We start from the raw sequence: 27,834 nt of genomic DNA on the forward strand, positions 1-27,834 counted from the left end.
TTTTGTGTAATGTGATCATTGTGGATTATTATGTGTAAAATTGCAAAAATATCATTCATTCATGCATGACGGCGATTTAAACCTAATTCACTTCAATAAAGATAACTATACATGCTATTGTTGTCATGAGCATCAAGGCGTGGCGGCGCTTCGGTGCAAATTCAACTCATGTTTAGTACATGTTAACTCACAGATTCGTAGAAAAAATATAAACGTTGGAGGCCATTAATCGGCGTGCAAAGTCCTTGAAATCCATTCTGCAGTTAGCATCATACAGCCATGGCAAAAAGAAAACAAGGCAGTTTAAGAGCCCATATACATGGCTGTTTGTTAACCCTTGTGTCGTCTTTAACCCTTGAAAGAGATTATCTATTGATTGATGGAATAGCTGACAGTATAATATTTGCAATCTTCGCATCTTGAGCAAAGTCACACTTGGCCATTGGCTGCATCCTTTGGTTTTATTCAGAATAGATGCAAGTAACAGCTGCATGTTTTTCACTTCACCTTTTCACATTTTAATAGCAAAGTTCTTGTTGTTTATTTTCAGGCTGCAACTCCCAACACACTGTTGTTTGCAGAGTAAAGTTGAAGCTCAAACGGAACATGTTAGAGATCGTTTCCCCTGCAGGGAGATCACGGACTAAAAACCTAAGTGTTGCTCCTCCAAAACGCCTCAGGCAAAACTGCAACTACAGTCTGCAAACACTGTGGACACACAGCATGTGCCTTGGAATAATGGGACGTAGCCTCACACTTCTATAGCCTTAGTTATGTGAAAGAACAACACAAGAAAAATGGCTTAGAAAGAGATATTAAACATATTTACAGTTTCTAAGACTTATAGATTTGCTAGATTAGAAGGTAGTCTATGAGCTATCATTGATTCAAAAATAATACTATTTATTTGTCTATAAAGCCTTTTGTAAAAGAAGTCACTTTAAATGTTGGTACCTGCCCATGTTTGGACATGAGCAGGGCGGATGGAGACTTCCGTAGAATTTGCCACAGATTTTAAACAACTTAAAATATCTTTAATTTTTTCAATTTGTTTAAATCTTACAATCTTGTCCCATCATGTCCGAGCCAAAATGACTCATTCCTTGTAATGGTGCTCTTATGTAGACCATGTTCAAGAAATGAAGCTGGGATGCAGCTGACATTTCCTTTAATTAAGCTTGCTGTTTTAATAGCACCAGAAAAAGATTGACAGGATAAAAAGTGTGTTTCAGTTGCACTGCTCTGGTTAAAGTCTCTGTTTGTTCTTTACTTTGGCAGCTCTGCAGTTCTGTCCTCATGCTACGCCTCTTCAGTTTCTTATCACATTTATCCTTTATCCCTCCTCTTGTTTTGCACTCCACCCCCTGTCCAGGTCTACATAACCCTGTCTCCATCCTCTACCTCTCTATTTTGCACCATGAAGGGATTTCACATCGTGGTGCTGCTGTCCTCGGCCGTGCTGCTGGTCAGCGCTGCTCCGGCTCTGGAGCTGGTGACATGCAGCAAAGAGAGTGGAGCTGCGGCCGCACGGCTGACTATGCATCGCATCAACGAGAACCATGGCCACGGCTACAAGTTCAGACTCCAAGAGATCCAAGGCAACAAAGTGGAAACGGTATGGAAACCAGAAAAGAGCAGTGACTGAGCACATTTTCTCTGCTAATTCAGCCTGGTCTCACAGAATTCCGTGAAATGATCACAAACTGTTAACACCGCATTACATGGTGGTGGCACGGAATGTGGGAAAATGTTGTGTGTCACATTTCCTAAACCCACCGTCGCTTTCTTCTTTTACTAAACCCAACCGTCCCATTCTTTTTTTCCTAAACCCAACCGTGCCATTCTTTTTTTCCTAAACCCAACCGTGCCATTGTTGGCCGTGTTCATTTCACGGAATTCTTCCGTGGGCTCATCACGGAATTTTTGGCGATTCAGTGAAACTGCCACAGATTTTGAGTTCAATTCAATTCAATTCAATTTTATTTATAGTACAAGAGTTATCTCGAGAAACTTTACAGATAGAGTAGGTCTAGACCAAACTCTGTACTTTACGAAGCCCCAACTATTACAGTGGTTGCCTCAAGAGCAAGCATTAGCAGTAGCTATTGCGACAGTGGCAAGGAAAAACTCCCTTTTTTGTTAGGAAGAAACCTCGGACAGACCCAGACTCTTGGTAGGCAGTGTCTGACGGCACCAGTTGGGGGAGTGGTGAATGGTGGCAATAATAGTCATAATAAAGATAGTGAAACAGTGATCACAATGGTAGTCATAGTAGTTCATGTCATAGTAGGGCACAGCAGGGCGTTACGGGGTGTAGTGTGGCACAGCAGCCTGGGTGGACGCGGTTGGATGCGGCAGGACGCAGTCGGACACTGCGGGGAAACGCAGAGCGTAGCAGGGTGTAGTAAGTCCATAGCATCAGCTGCACCCAGGACCCCGGTGTAGGTGCCACCCAATTCCAAGGCGATGTTCTGGGTGAAGAAGAAGCAAAGGGACTCCGGGGAGAAAACTCCCCAGAGCTAGGTTAGTAACAGGCATTTCTGGGATGCACACAAAAGGAGACAAGTGAAAAGAGAGAAGAGGGAGCGGCTCATTGTGTCCTTGGAAGGAGCTTCCCACAGCAGTCTAGAGTTATAATAGCATAACTAAGAGAGGCAGGCTAAAGAGAGGGGCCCTGGACCGGGCTCGTACTCTCCCCTGCCGGAACGGGCTTTACATCCTGCCTCCCTCTACTCTACTCTACTATGCTACAACTCCTCACTCCCTAACTATAAGCTTTATCAAAGATGATGGTTTTCAGTTTATTCTTAAATGTGGCGACGGTGTCAGCCCCCCGAACCCAAGTTGGGAGCTGGTTCCACAGGAGAGGAGCCTGGTAGCTGAAGGCTCTGGCTCCGATTCTACTTTTAGAGACTCTAGGAACCACAAGTAGCTCTGAGTTCTGGGAGCGCAGTGCTCTAGTGGGACAATAAGGTACTAAGAGCTCTTCTATGTATGATGGTGCTTGACCATTTAGTGCTTTGTAGGTCAGGAGAAGGATTTTAAATTCAATCCTGGATTTTACAGGAAGCCAATGCAGAGAAGCTAATACAGGAGAAATGTGATCTCTTTTGTTAGTTCTTGTCAGAACACGTGCTGCAGCATTCTGGATCAGCTGGAGGGTCTTGAGGGACTTATTTGAGCAGCCTGATAGTAAAGAATTACAGTAGTCCAGCCGGGAAGTAACGAATGCATGGACTAGTTTTTCAGCATCGTTTTGAGACAGGATGTTCCTGATTTTGGCAATGTTACGAAGATGGAAAAAGGCTGTTCTTGAGGTTTGTTTTAAGTGGGCGTTAAAGGATAGATCCTGGTCAAAAATGACTCCTAGATTTCTGACAGTAGTGGTGGAGGCCAGGGCAATACCATCTAGGGTAGCTATATATTTAGATAATAAAGTTCGGTGGTGCTTGGGTCCCAGCACAATAACTTCCGTTTTGTTTGAGTTTAACATCAGAAAATTGTGGGTCATCCAGGATTTTATATCTTTAATGCACGCTTGAAGTTTAGCTAACTGACCGCTTTCGTCTGGCTTAATTGACAGATATAATTGGGTGTCGTCGGAGTTAAGGGGCTGTGTTCATTTCATGGAATTCTGTGAGATCAGGTTGGCTAATTAGTCCAACTGAGTATTTCCATTTTGGAAGACTTTATTCATATTCTTAAAATACAGCTCACAGGGAAATATTTGTGTTTGTGAATGATATGTAAAATGTCAAATTTAGTATGACAGTAGTATGAGTATAATATATAATACAAAATAGTATAATATATTTCAAATATATAATTGAAATGGGTAATCAAAAAACAACAACCAGAAAACAAGTCATATCTCTGTGTTTGTCTTATTTTGTTTTGTACTGTTTGTCCGCCGTGCACATGCACAGCCTGGACTGCACGCTGAGACAAAGCAAAAGTTATTTAAGCAAATTTGAAATAAAGGTAAATTCTAAGTCAAAACTGCCTGCGAGCTTCTCCTGTACTATACGGTAATTTCTCTACTATGCGACAGTAAGTCCCGTGGTTATGACACAATCGTTAGCCTATTTTTACAAAAACTGCTGCTACGGAGCCATAACGTGAGGTACAAGGTAATGGAGCCTTTTATACATTGTCGTGTTTCTTTAGAAATAAACAATGGACAAACAGAGTCTTTAAAAGCTTCAGATGTAAAGTTATTCGCTGTCAAAGTGACGTCAAAATGAATGGGAGCCAATGGAATGCTAACGGCAGGTGATGGCTTGTTAGCCTAAGAGTCTCCCCATAGGAGGTACGCTTTCTGGATGCTCGCTCATCCCCATGGTTAATACCCGTAACCATGATTTTCCACCATACCACCCCGGGAGCGTCTCAGAAGCGGAGCGTCTTGCTAACCGACTTGCAGATTATATTGTCTCTACAAGAACTTTACAGAACAATCAGGTGTTTATTAAGCTAGTATCTATCTTCCACTCCAAGCACTCCTACAGTTAAACTCCATGCCTTCTCTTTTCTGGCGTTGTCTTTATAACGAAGATCTGTGATGTCGTATTATGTTGTAGCAGCAGCAGCCTTCCTGTAGAAATGCAATCCCGTTACAGGTGACTGCCACCCAGTGTACAAAAAGCATATGACATCTGAATAAACACAAAGGCAATCGGACATGGCAATGTGGTCAGGCTTTACTGCTACTACAGGTTTCTTTTCAGTAAACAATTGTCAGCATTTAAATGTAATAAAGTCATTTCCAGATGCCTCATTTTATTATCTGGTCTTAAATCGGGCAGAAGAACCATATGTTTACATGATTTCAGCTTTGCCTGAGAGGACATGATGCTTGCAGCAGGGAGGTGTGGGGAAATTAAAACAGGCTAATCATAACGCCTCAATAAATGTGATTACACTCTTACTCTGTTGTTTGCAGGTGGACGGAGGCTGTAACCTCGAGCTGCAGTTGAACCTTCTGGAGACAGTGTGCCACGTCATCAACCCCAAACACTTTGAGGACTGTGAGATCCGTAGAGAGTCTGCGCGGGTAAATGCTAAACAAATGTTTGCTTAATCCATTTCTTTTATACAGTCAGAGCCCATTACTTAAGTTGTTATACGCTGCTGACATGATCAAACTGAGCTTTTATGAAGACAAAAGTGGATACAGACGTGAGGAATCAGCAGAGAGAATGGGGAGACACTAAAGGCCTTTTTATGCTTCTGCGTAGAATCGACGGCGTACCCCCGCAGACCCCTCTGCGTCTACGCCGGACCCTACGCCGTAGGCTGACATGCACCTCTCGAAAAATGTAACTACACGTCGCAGCGGCGCACGTTGCAGCAACGCACGTCGCTCGGCCGTGGCTTGGTAGCATTGCATTTCCCCCGACTCATTTCCTGGTTCTCCTTCTCCATAAACAACATGAAATCAAGGAGAGGGTTAACTTCTCCTGCTTCCCACCGTGGTCAGAAACACAGGGGAAACACTTTGTTTCTCTCACTACGACTCTAGAGTCGGTACTCGCTCCGAAGCTAATCGCCGTCACTCTCTCACTTCTCCCTCGCTCTACACACTCCCCACACACACACACACACACGTGCCGGCTCGACGCACACACCAGCGCATATAGATAGTATAGACATCAAGCCACTTACGTAGGCTACGGCGAAAGCTCTACGTGGAGCCTGTGCACAACCACAAAACGGCCTTAAGCTTCTGATATGTCCACCATTACGTGTTTTAGTTTAACTTACAGACATATAGTTAGCCTAAAACTGACATTGGGATATCTGACTTGGTAAGAACATGCTTGCTGCAAATGTAACATCGGACATAACGTTAGATTAGTGTCAGGATCCCCATTGTCCCTGCTGATTCTTCACGTCTGTTTCCACTTTTTTTCTGTTTCCACGTCTTCATAAAAGCTCAGTTTTTCAGGTCGGCAGCTTATAAAAAAGTTCTGGGCTCTTTACATTGTTGGTATTGCATCCCACCACACAGCAGCTTTTAGGCATGTTTCTGTTTGCTAGCAGACAGAATTGCGAGGAAACCTTCACGCAATAGACCTTTTTTTCACAGCAGACATGTTGACATGTCATAGTAGGAAAAGCACAGGTGTATTCAAAACCATTAATGATGGCTGCATTCCACTTAGGAGAGGCCCTGGTGTTGTTCATGCTGACTCACTGAAATAGCTTACTGGGACACTTGATGGAATTGAGCCATCGTTAAGGTTATCAATCTCAGCTGTGCTTTTCCTACTATGACAAGTCAAAATGTCTGCTGTGAACAAGGTCCATACAAGTCAATGGAGAACGGAGAGTTGTTTTCCCCCCCGGTGGGCGTGGCGTTCAGAGTATAACGTGATGTGCTCTGTCTCTATCAGCCCTGTGTCACATTCATCTACAGCCAGATGGTAGACAAACTGATTTTAACATCTTGTCTGTAATGGAGAAGAAGTGAGGTGTCTACAGTGAAATGTTGTCTGTCTCTGTTTCTCTGTAGGCAGTGATGGCTAACTGCACCATAAAGATGAGCGTTAGAAATACTGACGCCAACGTCACCAAGTATGAGTGTGACACGCGACAAGGTGGGCTTCTCTGTTATGTATCAGACTTTATTGCCAAACAGAACATTGAACATGGATACTTTTGCAGAAACCGTGGACCTTGGATGGGGTTTTTCTTTTTGTCACATCCAGTGTACCTTTTTACAATCATTCATTTCTACGATATCTGCACCTGGCATCTGTAGCATAGTTAAGGTTAAGATGTTGGCACATGGCAAATGATTACTGCTTACTTTACTGATGGCCTGGGGAGGACTGCAGACAAAGTGTGATATGACTGCAGCAGAGGTCCGACCAAAAATCTGAGCACTGTGCTGACAGCTCCCTCCCAGACAACACCTCGGTCTAACAGAGATCTTCATCAGGCATGGTCAAAAATATGGTTAAAGCAGCCAATGACATACTTGGATGTTTTGTTAGATGGAGGCTTTCAGAATCAATCTGATCTTTTTGTTGAGCTGACAACATGAGTCTATCAAACTAATATGGTTTTATTGATGCCTCCAAGGCTTTTGACCGAGTTAACCATCACAAGCTGTTTTTGAAATTGCGCCGAAGAGGAGTACCTAACAGTATGATTAGAATCCTGGCTTTTTGGTATTCCAATCAGAGCATGCAGATCAAATGGGGGGATGTATTCTCTACTCCTTTTGGTGTTGGTAATGGAGTCCGTCAGGGGGGGGATACTATCACCGGCCCTCTTTAATATTTACATGGATGACCTGTCGGACCAGCTAAGGCAGTGTAAAACAGGATGTATGATTGGTAACATAGTGAACCATCTTATGTATGCTGATGATTTGGCTGTTGTCTCTCCTAGCAGTGCAGGGTTTCAGGAGTTGTTGAATATATGTTCCAATTATGGTGTTCAATTTGATGTGAAATATAATGCCAAAAAGAGTTTTGTTATGATCTGTAGAGTGAAAGAGGATAAAGACCTTATTTTTCCATCTTTTCATCTGGCAGGGCAAGTGCTAACTCCTTGTTGTAAAATTAAGTATCTGGGTCACATATTAACGGATCAAATGTCTGATGATGATGATATGTATAGGCAGCGCCGCATGTTGTATATACAAGTGAACATGCTCACCAGGAAGTTCTCTTGGTGTTCTGATACTGTCAAGATAAACCTCTTTAAAGCATATTGTCCTGCTTTTTACACTGCCCCCTTGTGGGTCAACTTCAAAAAGGCAAGCCTCAATAAGTTGCGGGTCGCTTATAATCATTGTTTGCGCATACTACTCAGAAAACCAAGGTGGTGTAGTACAAGTGAATTGTTTTGTCAAGCAGGAGTTATTACATTCTCTGCTTTACTGAGGAATCTAATGTATAAATGTATTGGTCGCCTGAATTCTTCTTGTAACCCGAGGTTCAGTGCTGTGCGATACCAGTCACCCTTATGGGATTACTGGTATAGATGTCTTGTTTAATTGGTGTCTGTCCTTTTGTATCTGTCCTTTTTTTAATTGTGTTGTTGTTGTTTTTTCTAAATGGACAGTGAGTCTAATAATAAAGGCTATCTATCTATCTATCTATCTATCTATCTATCTATCTATCTATCTAATATTTCCTCTACGGCCCGCCCTACTCCTGGGGGAAGAAAGCTTGTTTGCAGTGTCTTAAACCATACCTTGCTTCTTTTGATGCAAATCAGATTAACTGTGGCTAGGCCTATTTACACCAAGCATTAATATATACAGTATATATATATATGTTGCTCTCATAACAAGAACTGTGTGTGTGTGTGTGTGTGTGTGTGTGTGTGTGTGTGTGTGTGTGTGTGTGTGTGTGTGTGTGTGTGTGTGTAGTAAAAACCAACAGGGAGATGGTGAGGATTTGCCCTGACTGTCCCACGCTGCACCCACTGAACAGCACTGAAGGTCTGAAGTCTGTTAATGAAGCTGTGAGCAAATTCAACCAGAACACCACCAACCAGCACTACTACATCCTGAAGGAAGTGGGACGGATCAAAGTTGGGGTAAAGAGAATTCTCACACACACACACACACACACACACACACACACACACACATACACACACACACACACACACACTCTTCTGTTTTGTGTCATTATATAACAGAGAGATGGGTTCTAGCAGCCTAAACATAACAAAATAAATGTTTGTATTAGGGCTGTCAATCGAGAAAAAAAAATGTAAACAAGTTAATCACAGTCATGGGCTGTGGTTAACGGGAAGAGGTTGGGGTCAAACTTGATAAAATGATTACTTTGCATAAAAAAATAACACTTTATTTTTTTAGATTCAGTGCATGCGTTAATGCGTTGACAGCCCTAGTTTGTATATATGTTTGTGAATTAATGCTGCTCAGTAATGTCTGTAACAGGGTGGGAAATTAACTTTTTTACCCACCAGCCACAGTGGCTTGTGGATGCCCAATTTTATCAGCCACTTATATTTTTTACCTGCCACTTTTTCCGGAATTCAAATTTATAAAAGAGAGTGCACTAGCGTATTTTGATTTGCTTCAATACATTATTTTTTATTATTAATACATATTTTATTAATATAGGCAAATAAAAAGTGATGTGAAAAAAAGCCTGCGTAGAGCAGATAGCCTTTATTGCCACTCTGCTCCAGCTGTATGGTAGTGCACTTCATATGAGACTTGGATGACTCGTGGTCTGTTGTTGCCTCTAATTTAAGTTTAGTTGTTCCTCTAACGAACAAATTGTTAGCATTTTTTGACGACGCGTAGGTTCGACAGTAAGTACAGTGCATGGACTTGTCGTCGGGAAGGTAGGCTAACCATTCCCTCGTTTTCCCTTCGGCATCAATGCGCCACTTCTTCGAAAAGTACCTTCTCTTTTTCTTTACTTCGCCCTCAACAGTTTGTACATTCATAGCTACTGCTGACTCCGCGGCGGGCCTCTTAACACCGGGAATATGTCGTCACATTTTTTTAATCGCTAATTTTCCTTTCGTCTGTACCTCAGCTCAGCTATATGTGTCACGATCCGTTCAGCGCCATGACTCACGGACTAGCGCTGAAAACCAATCGACAAAAGTGCATTATCGTTACTTAGCAACAGCATTCTTTGACAAAAGCTGTCCAATCCGTTACAAGGAATGTTTTAAGTAGTAACAAATAACGGGCCCTCGCCCCTCTGCGCGTGTCGGGGTTACTGGTGGACGCCGCTCCTTGCGACTGTGCATTTGTGCGGCACTCAGACACTGCAAATCGTCACCAATGAAAAGGGAACTCCGTGCCGAGATCAACGATACCTCACACAAGACTCTCCGTCATACAGTTCATTAGCTGTGAAAAGGGGTGTGGCTAAATTATAGGGGGCGTGTCAAACCATCACCAATTAAAAAGGAACTCTCTTCTGAGTTCAATGATACCTCACACAAGACTACCTTAGATGGATCAGCATTTATGAAAGGGGGCGTGGCTTAAACATAGGGGGTGGGCCAAACCATCACCAATGAAGAAGGAAGTCTCTGTTGAGTTCAATGATACCTCACACAAGGGTCTACCTTAAACGGTTCAAATGTAATGAAAGGGGGCGTGGCTTAAGCATAGGGTGCGGGCCAAACCATCACCAATGAAGAAGGAACTCTCTGCTGAGTTCAATGACACCTCACACAAGACTCTACCTTAAACAGTTCAAGTGTTATGCAAGGGGGCGTGGCCTGAGTAAGTGGGCGTGGTTAAAGTATAGGGGGCGGCCCAGTATCACATGTCGACCACACATTATAAGTTTCATGTAAATCGGATGATGTTTGTCATATAAGGCGCATTTCCTTTTGCCAGCGGGGGGCGCTATGACCAAAAGTAAATATTGGCCTGTAGATGTCCTCAGACCTGGATCCTTGTCAATTGTGAGAAATTTCGGGCAGATATGACAACGTACACTCAAGTTACAACAATTTCTTTGTTCATCGCTAAACACTCAAAATGGCCGCCACGCCACGCCCACACCGTTTGACGAAAAGTTTTTCTTTTAATAACTTTTCATCTTTAAGGTGTTGAGATGGTATAGACCAAATTTGAAGTCCGCCAGATGAAATCTCTAGGAGGAGTTTGTTAAAGTATAGCACCTTGACTTTTAGACCTACTTCCTGTTGCTACTAGGGGGCGCTATGACTTTAAGTAAATATCGGCCTTTATTTGTCTTCAGGGTTGGACTCTTATGAATCCTGAAAAGTTTCGAGCCAATTGGCCACGCCCTATGACGAAAAGTTTTTCTTTTAACAACTTTTCATCTTTAATGTCTTAAGATGGTACAGACCGAATTTGAAGTTGATCGGATGAAATCTCTAGGAGGAGTTTGTTAAAGTACGACATGGGGAAATGGCCAAAATCGCACTAATTTCGAACTTTGAAATCAAAATGGCGGACTTCCTGTTGGGTTTAGGGTATGGCTCCAATAACGGTTTTTGTACAGCTTGACATGTTACATATGTATACCAAGTTTCGTGAGTCTACGTTAAACGCACTGCAGGTGCTCAATTTTTTTAACTTTGTAGGGGGCGCTAGCGAGCCATTTTTGTGCGCCTATTCCCGAAACCCTTAAAATACATACATTTTCACCAGACTTGATGCAACCACCAATTTTGGTGAGTTTTTGAATATGTTAAGCCCCTCAAAAAGGCAATTAATTTGCCGGGAAAAGAATAATAATTCCTTCAGTTCCAATAGGGCCTTCGCCGCTGTCGGCGCTCGGGCCCTAAATATGTTTTACAATCCACCTGCCACTGTGGCTGGTATACAAGGCAAAGTCACCCGCCACTTTGAAAAAGTACCCGCCATTGGCTGGTGGCGGGTGCTAATTTCCCACCCTGGTCTGTAAACTCGAATCTCACCTTCTCTTTCTCGTCCTGGCTCAGTACATTCCCTCTGTAGGGATGGCCTACTATGCTGAGTTTGCCCTTGTGGAGACTCATTGTCCAACGGGAAGCAGAATCAATCCTGAGGCATGCAAACCCCTCTGCCCCGACAGAGCTGTAAGTACAACTCACACACACACACATACACACACACACACACACACACACACACACACACACACACACACACACACACACACACACACACACACACACACACACACATACACACACACACAGTGCGTTTCACTATCTTTGTGGGGACCCGTCATTGACATAATGCATTCCCTAGCCCCTTACCCTAACCTTAACAATCACAACTAAATGCCTAACCTTAACCCTTACCCTCACCCTAACCATAACCTAATTCTAACCCTAATCCTAAAACCAAGTCTTAACCCTCAAACAGCCCTTTAAAGTTGTGGGGTCCGGCATTTTGGCCCCACAAAGCTGTCGGGACCTCACAAGTATACTGGACTCCCGGTTTTTGGGCCCCACAAATGTAGTTAAACAAGAACACACACACACACACACACACACACACACACACACACACACAAAAAAAGCTTTGGAAAAATGAACAGCCACATTTCGACATGTTATGTACTGAATTTAAAAGAGACTATGATATGTAAATTGAGCTTTACTCTCATGGGGAGATTTGATGAGTGAGCTCTGGTTGCCTTTGGCTCTCTTGGTCTCTTAAGCCTCATTTATACTCGCCTGGCCACCGAGGCGCGGGCCTCTGTAGACGGTGCACCAGCTACGAGCATACACGGGAGATGTTTATCCTTTACGCATGGATCATTTCAGTATTCTCCAAAACACCAGGGGGCCTAAAAACAAAATAGTCTGTGAATAAGCAAGAAGTAGCAGAGAAGTAGAGAGCGGAGGTAAAGGAAAGCAGGTTGCCTGGAAACAGCAGGAAACACATTCATGATAAACACCGCCGTACCGTCGTTTATCTCCAAATCTAAACTATTGTCTGCCTCTAACACTGTTGAGAACACTCTTCCCATGAAGAGGTTTTTTTTAGCTTTGACAAAACGATCTCTCAAGTTTCTCCACACAAAGCAAAATGCTTCTTCTTTTCTCCGTGTGGCGTCTCTCTCGGACCACTTATTTAAGGCTGTTTGACTCTCTGTGATCTGTAAATGAAGAATCATACAGATGTTGGTAGAGGCGAAGCTGATCAGCCAGTCCTCTAAGCCGAACATGTTGAAATTAGATGCACTGACTTGCGGAGCTGTGTGTGTGACGGCCAGAGAAAGATCAGAACTTTCACATGTGATACCAGAGACCATCTTTGAACAGAGACAGAGGTGACCATCTCCAAACATTATCATGTCACCTATTACTTGTCATGTGAACTCTCCATCAGCTGATGAAGATCATGATGTGTGGTTGAAACCTCTGGAAAAAGCTAGAATGTGGACCTTGAGTTGAGTTTTTTTTTGTCAAAGTACGTAAAAAAAACATTGACAATCATGTTTTTTCTTACTTAACATTTATAATATTACTTATCGTTACAAAGTCTGACTGATCTGTACAGTAGTGTGAGTCCACGATCAGAGCTAGGTAGTCCATTGTTTTGAAGGACAAGTAACAATACAACTGAGTGTGATGTTGAGTTCATCAGTTTCTCTCTCTCCTCTCTTCAAAGCATCATGCTTTCTGCAAGTCAACTTACTTCAGGTCAACCGGACTCCAGTCAGTTGAGTGTGAATTCTATCCCCCATCGGTGAGTCCACATCCTAATCATATGCGTTCACATAATCTACTTCATGCTGAGACTGATGTAGTTATCTTTCCAAAACTCCAGTTCTTTTTTTGGAATGTCTTGCTATACTTTACATTGTTCATTAGTCCTGTACCCATATTTTCAAAATGTGCAGTTATATACAGATATACTATGAAGAAATACACTTCAACTAACTCTGTTGGCTCTGTTCTGAACAGAACACGACTGCCCTTGGCCCTGGTGAGCAAGAGCCCATATGCAGGCATCATGTGGGTGGCCATCCTCCCCATGTAGGCGCTGGCAGACCTCCCCTTGGTCCCCGTGACGGCGATGGCCATCCTCCCCATGTAGGCGCTGGCAGACCTCTCCTTGGATGCATATTGCCTCCCTTCGGTGGCAATGGCCCCCCTCCCTCCGGAGGCAATGGCCAACCATCCCGTCCCTGTGGCCCTCGTCCCCATGGAGGCGATGGCCATCCTCCCCGTGTAGGCGGTAGCCATGGTGGCCCTCCTCCCCATGGAGGCGATGGCCACGTTGGACGCCATCATGCCGGCGATGGCCACGGTGACCAAGAAAAGCAGCATCATAGGCCCCCATTCGGTTCTAAGCACCACTTCCATGCCTTCCATCACTTCCGTCACTGCCGTGGATCAGACCCAGCTCTCCACCCCATTTGCCCCTGGCCTCGTCCTTGGCACCGCCCCAGCCCCAGAGACAAGGACTGAGATACACCACACAACGCTTAGGCAACCATAACTGTTTGACAGTCTACCAGAAAAATTCTGTAACAGTCTCTAATGTATACAAGAAATGGAACATATTACTAAACATGTCAAATAAACAGTCATGGTGTAAATTTCTGTGATCAAACTTCTTTCATTGACCTGCCTTGTGCAGACATCACGGCTCAGAATGGCTTGAATTTGATCAGCTCATACATAAAGCTTTCTTAATATATTTTTTAAAGCAGCATTTGTGTATAGTAAGTTCTCTTTTAAAGTAAAGTCCACACTAAACGATGTACGTTTAAACCAGCTAGTTTGACACTAAAGCTGTATCAATGTTTGGTTACACCATAGAGACGTGAGGTTCATCTTAGTTACAGCGGTGTAAAGTCAACCAACCAGAATATTGTCAGGAATCCAATCTGTAAAAAGTACAGTTCTTGACGCAGTGTTTATTATTATCATCATTATTATATTAATTGCTACAAGGCTAAAGCTAAGCTGGGCTCGTATAACAAAGACACATGGCTAGTAAAGGCTAACCTAGCTCATTAATGGTATTGTCTCCTTTCCCTGCATGTTGCATTTAACGTGAGACCCAAACTGGCCTGGATGAGTGTATGTCTTTCCTACTTCTGGAGGGATTGTGCTTTGTTAAACTGACCCACCCAACTGCTGTTTTGTTAGCGTCTGAAGATGGCTGCTTGCTTCGGTGACCACGCCGTCTTGAGCGACCTCCGCTCCACGTCCGCTGCTCCTTGTCCTCCGACGACATCCTCGTCGGGCCAACGTTAAAACTAGTCTAAGTTTGAATGTACACATAGCTGGTGCAACCCAGTGCTGGAATGTACCATGGGAGGATTAGACTTTTTTCCATGTTAAAGTGTAATCATCAATGAATCGATACATCTAAAAAAAAACTACTATAAACTGATGAATTAAATCAGCTTTAAAACTAATATCAAATTATATAAATTGGGTACGTAGTCATGATTGTAGTCAATGGAATTGTACTTGTTATTCCACATACCTGTGTCTCTATCATACATCTCAGTGTACTGGTGTTTGTTTTTAAAGAGTTATCTAAGAATGTGTTTGTGTGTCACCCATGGCCTACCAAAGTAGAGGCAGCATCAGTGACATCACCAAGTGGTTTGTGGACTGGGAGACGGGAGTTTGCATTTTGGCCATCTTGGTATTTTGGAGCCAGAATTGAACATGTTTGGACGAGAGGATGGAGCTGGGGTGGCCAAGCTCCATCCTCACACACACACACACACACACACACACACACACACACACACACACACACACACACACACACACACACACACACACACAAAACTGTTGCGTTTGGTTTCAATGGAGCTGTGCTAAGCTAAACGCTAAAAGGGAAAGTTGCTAATTTACAACCCTTCTGAAGTAAGTCATCCAGCGGAGATTTACCGGCAGATAAACGCAGACCTCCGGGTACTGGACATATTCATTTGCATGTACAGCAGAACAGAAAATCTGTAAACGTTCCCTTAAGTTACCAGGTAACCCTAGCGGTAGCTAGCTAGCTTCGTTGGCAGAACAAGATATACACACATTGGCCCTCGTACGACCTAAAACAGGCGTAGGACGGGCGTATGCCGATTCCTACGCAAAGCAAGGCATTTATCAATTTAAACGTGAGCGTAGGCTGCGATAAAATCTCACGTCTGGTCTGAACTTGTGTACGCAAGTTTTGGAGTCAGTGTGGACTGGCGGTGCAGCATATAATCAGTTTAACAGGAGAAGGAGAAGTCATCAGTTGATCGCTTATCAGCAATGGCAGATCTGGCTCTTTTAGAAGACCTTTATGCGCCGATACAATAGTGTACACGTACGCGCACGGGCCACGGTGGAGCGCTCCATCGGATTGATTAAGGGCAGATGGCTTGCATCAGCGGGGGGGCGGGGCTATTATACAGGGCAGAAGAAGCCTGCAACATTGTTTTAGCCTGTGGGGTTCTGCACAACATCGCGCAGGAAAACAGGGTGCCATAAATGTAGAGATGGAGCCAGATGACCCGATGCCCAGAGAGCAGTGGCCAGCACAGCCCCAACTGGGGCTATACGAAGGGGACAGGATATTATTCCTCGCTTTTAAAAGGTATAGTGTTATGTTTGGCAATGATATTCAATACAGGAAACATGACGATGCACAACATTTTTATTTTTTCTTCAGGTGTTCGTTTCTCTTTTAAAGTGTCGTTAATGGCCACAAGTGAACGATTTATTTCTGCCATTGACTGAGTTATTTCGGCTTGTTTTTCCAGCCCCTCTGCTGTCAGGAGACAGGGTCGGGGTGGTGGTCCAGCACGGGGGGGCGGAGGACACGCGCTCTCCCTCACAGCTGTTGCCTGGTTCTGACTCATGAAAAAAACACGAGTAAAATAAAAGACACTGCATAAACTCCGCTACTGTGTGTTTATTTAAATATAGGTACACCATGTAGGCCTAAGAGATTGCAATATAAGCCTGTATATTACTATTAGGATTATAGCATACATATGTCAAGGATGTATAAATTAAATAAACTTCAGCTGGAGTCCAATTTACCACGGCAACACTGTTGACTGCATCAGTGATCTCTTTCCATTCCGCATTCTTTCTACAGCCTTTAATAACAGTTTTCAGGCTGCCAAATAATACACGTTGGTGCAAATGAACCTGAGATATCAGGGTTTCAATCTCCACCTCTGAAAAGTGCCGCTTCTCAGCCGGTTTACGTCTCGCCATGTCGTAAATTGTAGGGGCGAGGCCTCAAAACCCAGAATATATTGGGACATGATATTTAAATTACGACTCGTTTCCAGCCGCTGCATTTAATAATGTACGACCATTTTTACGTTCTGATTGGTGTGATACGAAGGTTTCATGAATCACACGTGAAGCCTGTCATAAGATGATTTCTGCGCTGGTTTCTACGTTAGGTTGATAAATAAAGGCCACTGAGAGGGTCAAAGTTTAAGATGAAAACACGGACAGAATCAGAAAGAACAGTGTGTGTCCGAGGTGAGAGGGATCGGCTACAATCTTTCCTGCCCGCCTCAAAATCAAATGTTTAACCAAATGGACCTTGATAAGGCAGCCGCCAAAATCAACATCAAAGTCCTCAAAGGATGCCATGGGTCCATGTCGCAGAAGATCTTTCAGGGTCACTAACAGCTGCATTCAACCCTCCAGCACTCTAAAGACAACGTTTTAAAAGTCTGCTCAGAGTTCCTGCCTGTCTCAATACAAATATAATATAAAGTGTAGTATTCCTTCAGGTTCAACACAAACACAGTGTCTTTATTGCTGCAGACATGCTGGCTGGCAGTGTGCTGCTGCTGCTCTCTGTTCTCTGTTGACATGTGCCTAATCTGTAACCCCTTACCCAGAATAACTAACCAGGGTGTCCTGCTTACATGGATATTTCAAAAAAACAAATAACTGATAAGATTACAAAAGTATATGTGCATGTGCCCCCACTGTGTGGGTTAGAGTGTGTTTGTGGAGTTTTTGTGTAGTGTGAACACACTGGCTACATGCCATCAACTTGATTAGAGTCAACTAGGCAGTCCTATAGACCTGGACCCCATATCTCAACCTCCTGTGCTGCTCCGTCGCTGTGTGAATGTGAGTGATGTTTATCTGACGAGCAGGTGGCACCGTGTATGGCAGTCGTGCTGTATTCCCTCCTCCCAGATGATTCCTGCCTGTTAGTTAGAGCTCCTCTGATTGGACTGAGAGTAAAAATGTTGCTCGATGGTGTTTTAAGCCCCCAATGTCGACTTGAAGGCAGCGCTGCAACCGTTGACTTGAAGGCAGCGCTGCCTGTTGGGAGCTTAAAACACCAAAAATGTCTCAAAAGCACTACATCCTATACCATAATAGTGTCAATTACTGAATGAACAGCTACCTACACCTGAACTATAGTTGCCTAACACATACAATTTCAGTTGTACATCATTTACAAATGCATGAGTGAACAACACATTATATATATTTCACATGATGGCCTCCTGAGGTTTGCTCTTTGAAGATAAGCTGCAGGGGGTGAACTACGGGGGAGTTCGGCCGCCCTTAATAAGACATGGGCTCCCCTGAAAACGTGATTTCTGAAATTTTGGAGGGGTCTCTAAAAGTATTAACAGTGTGTCATTTTGACGTGCAATTTCAGTTTTGTGTAATGTGATCATCGTGGATTATTATGTGTAAAATTGCAAAAATATCATTAATTCATGCATGACGGCGATTTAAACCTAATTCACTTCAATAAAGATAACTATACATGCTATTCTTGTCATGAGCATCAAGGCGTGGCGGCGCTTCGGTGCAAATTCAACTCATGTTTAGTACATGTTAACTCACAGATTCGTAGAAAAAATATAAATGTTGGAGGCCATTAATCGGCGTGCAAAGTCCTTGAAATCCATTCTGCAGTTAGCATCATACAGCCATGGCAAAAAGAAAACAAGGCAGTTTAATTGATTTTGGTTTTACTAAAAAATTGTGTAGCGATGACGTTAATAGCACGACCGATTCACCTGCTGCAAGCCCTGTTGGCACACCTACCGCCGGGGTGACAATGCAAGAAGAAGCTGAAGAAATAATGTCCTCTCTCGCTGAAGATGGAGGTTGTAACAGCTCGTCAGAGGCCGGTCACGATCCTAACCCCTCTTGTTCCTCTCTCCCGTTAAACTGGAAGAGCCCATATACATGGCTGTTTGTTAACCCTTGTGTCGTCTTTAACCCTTGAAAGAGATTATCTATTGATTGATGGAATAGCTGACAGTATAATATTTGCAATCTTCGCATCTTGAGCAAAGTCACACTTGGCCATTGGCTGCATCCTTTGGTTTTATTCAGAATAGATGCAAGTAACAGCTGCATGTTTTTCACTTCACCTTTTCACATTTTAATAGCAAAGTTCTTGTTGTTTATTTTCAGGCTGCAACTCCAAACACACTGTTGTTTGCAGAGTAAAGTTGAAGCTCAAACGGAACATGTTAGAGATCGTTTCCCCTGCAGGGAGATCACGGACTAAAAACCTAAGTGTTGCTCCTCCAAAACGCCTCAGGCAAAACTGCAACTACAGTCTGCAAACACTGTGGACACACAGCATGTGCCTTTGAATAATGGGACGTAGCCTCACACTTCTATAGCCTTAGTTATGTGAAAGAACAACACAAGAAAAATAGCTTAGAAAGAGATATTAAACATATTTACAGTTTCTAAGACTTATAGATTTGCTAGATTAGAAGGTAGTCTATGAGCTATCATTGATTCAAAAATAATACTATTTATTTGTCTATAAAGCCTTTTGTAAAAGAAGTCACTTTAAATGTTGGTACCTGCCCATGTTTGGACATGAGCAGGGCGGATGGAGACTTCCGTAGAATTTGCCATAGATTTTAAACAACTTAAAATATCTTTAATTTTTTCAATTTGTTTAAATCTTACAATCTTGTCCCATCATGTCCGAACCAAAATGACTCATTCCTTGTAATGGTGCTCTTATGTAGACCATGTTCAAGAAATGAAGCTGGGATGCAGCTGACATTTCCTTTAATTAAGTTTGCTGTTTTAATAGCACCAGAAAAAGATTGACAGGATAAAAAGTGTGTTTCAGTTGCACTGCTCTGGTTAAAGTCTCTGTTTGTTCTTTACTTTGGCAGCTCTGCAGTTCTGTCTTCATGCTACGCCTCTTCAGTTTCTTATCACATTTATCCTTTATCCCTCCTCTTGTTTTGCACTCCACCCCCTATCCAGGTCTACATAACCCTGTCTCCATCCTCTACCTCTCTATTTTGCACCATGAAGGGATTTCACATTGTGGTGCTGCTGTCCTCGGCCGTGCTGCTGGTCAGCGCTGCTCCGGCTCTGGAGCTGGTGACATGCAGCAAAGAGAGTGGAGCTGCGGCTGCACGGCTGACTATGCATCGCATCAACGAGAACCATGGCCACGGCTACAAGTTCAGACTCCAAGAGATCCAAGGCAACAAAGTGGAAACGGTATGGAAACCAGAAAAGAGCAGTGACTGAGCACATTTTCTCTGCTAATTCAGCCTGGTCTCACAGAATTCCGTGAAATGATCACAAACTGTTAACACCGCATTACATGGTGGTGGCACGGAATGTGGGAAAATTCTGTGTGGCCACCACGGAAAACAATGGCAATGTAAAGTCAATGAGAAGATGATGTAGCATTGAGAGCGACTACGGTAGCGAGTAGTATGAAAGGCCGAAAATCCGCATAGGGAGGTTGGTTGGGCTGGTGGATGGGTCAAACACAGGACTTTCACCCAGGAGACTGGGGATCGTGTCCCGCGTGTCACGTTTCCTAAACCCACCGTCGCTTTCTTCTTTTACTAAACCCAACCGTCCCATTCTTTTTTTCCTAAACCCAACCGTGCCATTGTTGGCCGTGTTCATTTCACGGAATTCTTCCGTGGGCTCATCACGGAATTTTCGGCGATTCAGTGAAACTGCCACAGATTTTGAGTTAAGGGGCTGTGTTCATTTCATGGAATTCTGTGAGATCAGGTTGGCTAATTAGTCCAACTAAGTATTTCCATTTTGGAAGACTTTATTCATATTCTTAAAATACAGCTCACAGGGAAATATTTGTGTTTGTGAATGATATGTAAAATGTCAAATTAAATATAGTATTAGTAGTATGAATATACAGTAGTATGAGTATAATATATAATACAAAATAGTATAATATATTTCAAATATATAATTGAAATGGGTAATCAAAAAACAACAACCAGAAAACAAGTCATATCTCTGTGTTTGTCTTATTTTGTTTTGTACTGTTTGTCCGCCGTGCACATGCACAGCCTGGACTGCACGCTGAGACAAAGCAAAAGTTATTTAAGCAAATTTGAAATAAAGGTAAATTCTAAGGAATTCGAACAAACATGTAGCAAAAGTGCCGTTAATCAGAGATAAAACCAGGTTCAGGTTCATCAGTGATGACAAACAAATTGACATTTAAATTAAACCGCAGGTGAAATATTTTGCCCTCACCGATGTGTTTTAAGCAGGGCGTTTAGGCAGTTATCCTGCCATGCATACAAATGCAGATTTTCCCAATTTGTAATTTTATCAACAGTTTAAGAGAAGAGAATAATGCTCATGTCCCGAGTTGACTCTTTGATTCAACACACTGATGTTGTACAGCGACATCTAGTGGCCACTGTCCGCAAAGCAGCTTTATAAGTTAATACCATAGACAGAAAAAAAATAATCAACACAGCGACGCCGTAGACTTCGACGGAGACTAGTGAAGTCAATTAGAAGCACTTCTCCGGTGATGGCTGAGCGTACTGTGCAACCTTAAACTGAGCTTGAAGATGTAGATGTGACGTGAGCAACCTGTCTGAAAGTTGTAAGTCTTCTGGTAGCTGTGCCAAGAGAAATCTCAATCATTCCCAATCTAGCAGAGATGGAGAGCGTAGGTATGTGTAAGAAGATAACATGGACACAGGCTAATTACTGCTAAGTAAAATGATAGTTAATATTAGTAATTCAACTTAAACAGCTAATGTAAGTCAAAACTGCCTGCGAGCTTCTCCTGTACTATACGGTAATTCCTCTACTATGCGACAGTAAGTCCCGTGGTTATGACACAATCGTTAGCCTATTTTTACAAAAACTGCTGCTACGGAGCCATAACGTGAGCTACAAGGTAATGGAGCCTTTTATACATTGTCGTGTTTCTTTAGAAATAAACAATGGACAAACAGAGTCTTTAAAAGCTTCAGATGTAAAGTTATTCGCTGTCAAAGTGACGTCAAAATGAATGGGAGCCAATGGAATGCTAACGGCAGGTGATGGCTTGTTAGCCTAAGAGTCTCCCCATAGGAGGTACGCTTTCTGGATGCTCGCTCATCCCCATGGTTAATACCCGTAACCATGATTTTCCACCATACCACCCCGGGAGCGTCTCAGAAGCGGAGCGTCTTGCTAACCAACTTGCAGATTATATTGTCTCTACAAGAACTTTACAGAACAATCAGGTGTTTATTAAGCTAGTATCTATCTTCCACTCCAAGCACTCCTACAGTTAAACTCCATGCCTTCTCTTTTCTGGCGTTGTCTTTATAACGAAGATCTGTGATGTCGTATTATGTTGTAGCAGCAGCAGCCTTCCTGTAGAAATGCAATCCCGTTACAGGTGACTGCCACCCAGTGTACAAAAATAATATGACATCTGAATAAACACAAAGGCAATCAGACATGGCAATGTGGTCAGGCTTTACTGCTACTACAGGTTTCTTTTCAGTAAACAATTGTCAGCATTTAAATGTAATAAAGTCATTTCCAGATGCCTCATTTTATTATCTGGTCTTAAATCGGGCAGAAGAACCATATGTTTACATGATTTCAGCTTTGCCTGAGAGGACATGTTGATTGCAGCAGGGAGGTGTGGGGAAATTAAAACAGGCTAATCATAACGCCTCAATAAATGTGATTACACTCTTACTCTGTTGTTTGCAGGTGGACGGAGGCTGTAACCTCGAGCTGCAGTTGAACCTTCTGGAGACAGTGTGCCATGTCATCAACCCCAAACACTTTGAGGACTGTGAGATCCGTGAAGAGGCTGAGCGGGTAAATGCTAAACAAATGTTTGCTTAATCCATTTCTTTTATACAGTCAGAGCCCATTACTTAAGTTGTTATACGCTGCTGACATGATCAAACTGAGCTTTTATGAAGACAAAAGTGGATACAGACGTGAGGAATCAGCAGAGAGAATGGGGAGACACTAAAGGCCTTTTTATGCTTCTGCGTAGAATCGACGGCGTACCCCTGCAGACCCCTCTGCGTCTACGCCGGACCCTACGCCGTAGGCTGACATGCACCTCTCGAAAAATGTAACTACACGTCACAGCGACGCACATCGCTCGGCCGTGGCTTGGTAGCGTTGCATTTCCCCCGACTCATTTCCTGGTTCTCCTTCTCCATAAACAACATGAAATCAAGGAGAGGGTTAACTTCTCCTGCTTCCCACCGTGGTCAGAAACACAGGGGAAACACTTTGTTTCTCTCACTACGACTCTAGAGTCGGTACTCGCTCCGAAGCTAATCGCCGTCACTCTCTCACTTCTCCCTCGCTCTACACACTCCCCACACACACACACACACACACACACACACACACACATGCCAGCTCGACGCACACACCAGCGCATAAGTATAAACATCAAGCCGCTTACGTAGGCTACGGCGAAAGCTCTGCGTGGAGCCTGTGCACAACCATAAAACGACCTTAAGCTTCTGATATGTCCACCATTATGTGTTTTAGTTTAACTTACAGACATATAGTTAGCCTAAAACTGACATTGGGATATTTGACTTGGTAAGAACATGCTTGCAGCAAATGTAACATCGGACATAACGTTAGATTAGTGTCAGGATCCCCATTGTCCCTGCTGATTCTTCACATCTGTTTCCACTTTTTTTTCTGTTTCCACGTCTTCATAAAAGCTCAGTTTTTTAGGTCGGCAGCTTATAAAAAAGTTCTGGGCTCTTTACATTGTTGGTATTGCATCCCACCACACAGCAGCTTTTAGGCATGTTTCTGTTTGCTAGCAGACAGAATTGACGACAAGGAAACCTTCACGCAATAGACCTTTTTTTCACAGCAGACATGTTGACATGTCATAGTAGGAAAAGCACAGGTGTATTCAAAACCATTAATGATGGCTGCATTCCACTTAGGAGAGGCCCTGGTGTTGTTCATGCTGACTCACTGAAATAGCTTACTGGGACACTTGATGGAATTGAACCATCGTTAAGGTTATCAATTTCAGCTGTGCTTTTCCTACTATGACAAGTCAAAATGTCTGCTGTGAACAAGGTCCATACAAGTCAATGGAGAACGGAGAGTTGTTTTCACCCCGGTGGGCGTGGCGTTCAGAGTATAACGTGATGTGCTCTGTCTCTATCTGCCCTGTGTCACATTCATCTACAGCCAGATGGTAGACAAACTGATTTTAACATCTTGTCTGTAATGGAGAAGAAGTGAGGTGTCTACAGTGAAATGTTGTCTGTCTCTGTTTCTCTGTAGGCAGTGATGGCTAACTGCACCATAAAGATGAACGTTAGAAATACTGACGCCAACGTCACCAAGTATGAGTGTGACACGCGACAAGGTGGGCTTCTCTGTCATGTATCAGACTTTATTGCCAAACAGAACATTGAACATGGACACTTTTGCAGAAACCCTGGACCTTGGATGGGGTTTTTCTTTTTGTCACATCCAGCGTACCTTTTTACAATCACTCATTTCTACGATATCTGCACCTGGCATCTGTAGCATGGTTAAGGTTAAGATGTTGGCACATGGCAAATGATTACTGCTTACTTTACTGATGGCCTGGGGAGGACTGCAGACAAAGTGTGATATGACTGCAGCAGAGGTCCGACCAAAAATCTGAGCACTGTGCTGACAGCTCCCTCCCAGACAACACCTCGGTCTAACAGAGATCTTCATCAGGCATGGTCAAAAATATGGTTAAAGCAGCCAATGACATACTTGGATGTTTTGTTAGATGGAGGCTTTTAGAATAAATCTGATCTTTTTGTTGAGCTGACAACATGAGTCTATCAAACTAATATTTCCTCTACGGCCCGCCCTACTCCTGGGGGAAGAAAGCTTGTTTGCAGTGTCTCAAACCATACCTGGCTGCTCTTGATGCAAATTAGACTAACTGTGGTTAGGTGTATTTACACCAAGCATTAATATATACAGTATATATATATATATATGCTCTGGTGTACAGTAAGAGCAATGTTCTGTACAGGGATGTCATGATTTAAATAATTAGCACTAAACTGTGGAAGCGTCACAGAGCAGGCTCTCTCATAACAAGAACTGTGTGTGTGTGTGTGTGTGTGTGTGTGTGTGTGTGTGTGTGCGTGTGTGCGTGCGTGCGTGCGTGCGTGCGTAGTAAAGACCAACCTGGAAATGGTGACGATTTGCCCTGACTGTCCCACGCTGGACCCACTGAACAGCACTGAAGGTCTGAAGTCTGTTAATGAAGCTGTGAGCAAATTCAACCAGAACACCACCAACCAGCACTACTACATCCTGAAGGAAGTGGGACGGATCACAGTTGGGGTAGAGAGAATCTCTCACACACACGCACGCACGCACGCACGCACGCACGCACGCACACACACACGCACGCACACACACACACACACACACACACACACACACACACTCTCTTCTGTTTTGTGTCATTATACAACAATTAGATTCAGTGCATGCGTTAATGTGTTGACAGCCGTCGTTTGTATATATGTTTGTGAATTAATACTGCTCATTAATGTCTGTAAACTCGCATCTCACCTTCTCTTTCTCGTCCTGGCTCAGTACATTCCCTCTGTAGGGATGGCCTACTATGCTGAGTTTGCCCTTGTGGAGACTCATTGTCCAATGGGAAGCAGAATCAATCCTGAGGCATGCAAACCCCTCTGCCCTGACAGAGCTGTAAGTACAACTCACACACACACAGTGCGTTTCACTATCTTTGTGGGGACCCGTCATTGACATAATGAATTCCCTAGCCCCTTACCCTAACCATAACCATCACAACTAAATGCCTAACCTTAACCCTTACCCTCACCCTAACCATAACCTAATTCTAACTCTAATCCTAAAACCAAGTCTTAATCCTCAAACAGCCCTTTAAACTTGTGGGGTCCGGCATTTTGGCCCCACAAAGCTGTTGGGACCCCACAAGTATACTGGACTCCCGGTTTTTGGGCCCCACGAATGTAGTTAAACAAAAACACACACACACACACACACACACACACACACACACACACACACACACACACAAAAAAAAAAGCTTTGGAAAAATGAACAGCCACATTTCGACATGTTATGTACTGAATTTAAAAGAGACTATGATATGTAAGTTGAGCTTTACTCTCATGGGGAGATTTGATGAGTGAGCTCTGGTTGCCTTTGGCTCTCTTGGTCTCTTAAGCCTCATTTATACTCGCCTGGCCACCGAGGCGCGGGCCTCTGTAGACGGTGCACCAACTACGAGCATGCACGGAGATGTTTATCCTTTACGCATGGATCATTGCAGTATTCTCGAAAACACCAGGGGGCCTAAAAACAAAATAGTCTGTGAATAAGCAAGAAGTAGCAGAGAAGTAGAGAGCGGAGGTAAAGGAAAGCAGGTTGCCTGGAAACAGCAGGAAACACATTCATGATAAACACCGCCGTACCGTCGTTTATCTCCAAATCTAAACTATTGTCTGCCTCTAACACTGTTAAGAACACTCTTCCCATGAAGAGGTTTTTTTTAGCTTTGACAAAACGATCTCTCAAGTTTCTCCACACAAAGCAAAATGCTTCTTCTTTTCTCCGTGTGGCGTCTCTCTCGGACCACTTATTTAAGGCTGTTTGACTCTCTGTGATCTGTAAATGAAGAATCATACAGATGTTGGTAGAGGCGAAGCTGATCAGCCAGTCCTCTAAGCCGAACATGTTGAAATTAGATGCACTGACTTGCGGAGCTGTGTGTGTGACGGCCGGAGAAAGATCAGAACTTTCACATGTGATACCAGAGACCATCTTTGAACAGAGACAGAGGTGACCATCTCCAAACATTATCATGTCACCTATTACTTGTCATGTGAACTCTCCATCAGCTGATGAAGATCATGATGTGTGGTTGAAACCTCTGGAAAAAGCTAGAATGTGGACCTTGAGTTGAGTTTTTTTTTTGTCAAAGTACGTAAAAAAACATTGACAATCATGTTTTTTCTTACTTAACATTTATAATATTACTTATCGTTACAAAGTCTGACTGATCTGTACAGTAGTGTGAGTCCACGATCAGAGCTAGGTAGTCCATTGTTTTGAAGGACAAGTAACAATACAACTGAGTGTGATGTTGAGTTCATCAGTTTCTCTCTCTCCTCTCTTCAAAGCATCATGCTTTCTGCAAGTCAACTTACTTCAGGTCAACCGGACTCCAGTCAGTTGAGTGTGAATTCTATCCCCCATCGGTGAGTCCACATCCTAATCATATGCGTTCACATAATCTCCTTCATGCTGAGACTGATGTAGTTATCTTTCCAAAACTCCAGTTCTTCTTTTGGAATGTCTTGCTATACTTTACATTGTTCATTAGTCCTGTACCCATATTTTCAAAATGTGCCGTTATATACAGATATACTATGAAGAAATACACTTCAACTAACTCTGTTGGCTCTGTTCTGAACAGAACACGACTGCCCTTGGCCCTGGTGAGCAAGAGCCCATATGCAGGCATCATGTGGGTGGCCATCCTCCCCATGTAGGCGCTGGCAGACCTCCCCTTGGTCCCCGTGACGGCGATGGCCATCCTCCCCATGTAGGCGCTGGCAGACCTCTCCTTGGATGCATATTGCCTCCCTTCGGTGGCAATGGCCCCCCTCCCTCCGGAGGCAATGGCCAACCATCCCGTCCCTGTGGCCCTCGTCCCCATGGAGGCGATGGCCATCCTCCCCGTGTAGGCGGTAGCCATGGTGGCCCTCCTTCCCATGGAGGCGATGGCCACGTTGGACGCCATCATGCCGGCGATGGCCACGGTGACCAAGAAAAGCAGCATCATAGGCCCCCATTCGGTTCTAAGCACCACTTCCATGGCTTCCATCACTGCCGTGGATCAGACCCAGCTCTCCACCCCATTTGCCCCTGGCCTCGTCCTTGGCACCGCCCCAGCCCCAGAGACAAGGACTGAGATACACCACACAACGCTTAGGCAACCATAACTGTTTGACAGTCTACCAGAAAAATTCTGTAACAGTCTCTAATGTATACAAGAAATGGAACATATTACTAAACATGTCAAATAAACAGTCATGGTGTAAATTTCTGTGATCAAACTTCTTTCATTGACCT

At 43.5% G+C, this 27,834-nt stretch overlaps 2 protein-coding genes and 1 long non-coding RNA gene across 18 annotated transcripts; 2 read left to right on the forward strand and 1 right to left on the reverse strand.

Annotated features, from left to right (window-relative positions):
- Nucleotides 1–1,345: 1,345 nt before the first annotated feature.
- LOC116058868 (alpha-2-HS-glycoprotein-like) lies at nucleotides 1,346–26,683 on the forward strand. Of its 16 annotated transcripts, XM_031311818.2 has the most exons (10): nucleotides 1,346–1,615; nucleotides 4,943–5,053; nucleotides 6,515–6,599; nucleotides 8,387–8,556; nucleotides 11,434–11,550; nucleotides 13,097–13,174; nucleotides 13,393–13,468; nucleotides 13,526–13,570; nucleotides 13,640–13,657; nucleotides 26,387–26,683. In XM_031311818.2, the coding sequence occupies exons 1-10, from the start codon at nucleotides 1,418–1,420 to the stop codon at nucleotides 26,422–26,424; spliced, it is 936 nt and encodes a 311-aa protein (XP_031167678.1). In that variant the 5' UTR covers nucleotides 1,346–1,417; the 3' UTR covers nucleotides 26,425–26,683. The 16 variants fall into 16 exon arrangements, with proteins under 16 accessions (XP_031167678.1, XP_031167676.1, XP_031167675.1 ...); XM_031311816.2 differs by lacking the exon at nucleotides 26,387–26,683 and adding an exon at nucleotides 24,257–24,342 and having other exon boundaries at nucleotides 13,393–13,570; XM_031311815.2 differs by lacking the exon at nucleotides 26,387–26,683 and adding an exon at nucleotides 24,257–24,342 and having other exon boundaries at nucleotides 13,393–13,523; nucleotides 13,569–13,657.
- Nucleotides 19,666–27,808, forward strand: LOC116058870 (alpha-2-HS-glycoprotein-like). Its single transcript, XM_031311819.2, has 8 exons — nucleotides 19,666–19,926; nucleotides 22,420–22,530; nucleotides 23,992–24,076; nucleotides 24,875–25,044; nucleotides 25,303–25,419; nucleotides 26,880–26,957; nucleotides 27,176–27,435; nucleotides 27,523–27,808. Exons 1-8 carry the CDS (start codon nucleotides 19,729–19,731, stop codon nucleotides 27,671–27,673), a joined length of 1,170 nt encoding a protein of 389 aa, XP_031167679.2. The 5' UTR covers nucleotides 19,666–19,728; the 3' UTR covers nucleotides 27,674–27,808.
- Nucleotides 27,134–27,629, reverse strand: LOC116058884. Its single transcript, XR_004107140.2, has 3 exons — nucleotides 27,498–27,629; nucleotides 27,321–27,464; nucleotides 27,134–27,263 (listed from the first exon to the last, which is right to left on the reverse strand). It is a non-coding gene; the product is annotated as an uncharacterized LOC116058884 (long non-coding RNA).
- Nucleotides 27,809–27,834: the final 26 nt, after the last annotated feature.

Source organism: Sander lucioperca, chromosome 11, assembly GCF_008315115.2.
Source record: "Sander lucioperca isolate FBNREF2018 chromosome 11, SLUC_FBN_1.2, whole genome shotgun sequence".
Taxonomy (NCBI): Eukaryota; Metazoa; Chordata; class Actinopteri; order Perciformes; family Percidae; genus Sander; species Sander lucioperca.

Bases quoted from the DNA above. Each gene is read 5' to 3' on its own strand.
- LOC116058868 (XM_031311802.2), top strand. From the start codon at position 1,418: ATGAAGGGATTTCACATCGTGGTGCTGCTGTCCTCGGCCGTGCTGCTG. The intron at 11,551-13,096 runs GTAAGTACAACT...CTCTCTTCAAAG, and splicing joins CCCTCTGCCCCGACAGAGCT to CATCATGCTTTCTGCAAGTC. The intron at 13,175-13,392 runs GTGAGTCCACAT...TGTTCTGAACAG, and splicing joins GTGAATTCTATCCCCCATCG to AACACGACTGCCCTTGGCCC.
- LOC116058870 (XM_031311819.2), top strand. From the start codon at position 19,729: ATGAAGGGATTTCACATTGTGGTGCTGCTGTCCTCGGCCGTGCTGCTG. The intron at 22,531-23,991 runs GTAAATGCTAAA...GTTTCTCTGTAG, and splicing joins TCCGTGAAGAGGCTGAGCGG to GCAGTGATGGCTAACTGCAC. The intron at 27,436-27,522 runs TCCCCGTGTAGG...CGATGGCCACGG, and splicing joins CATGGAGGCGATGGCCATCC to TGACCAAGAAAAGCAGCATC.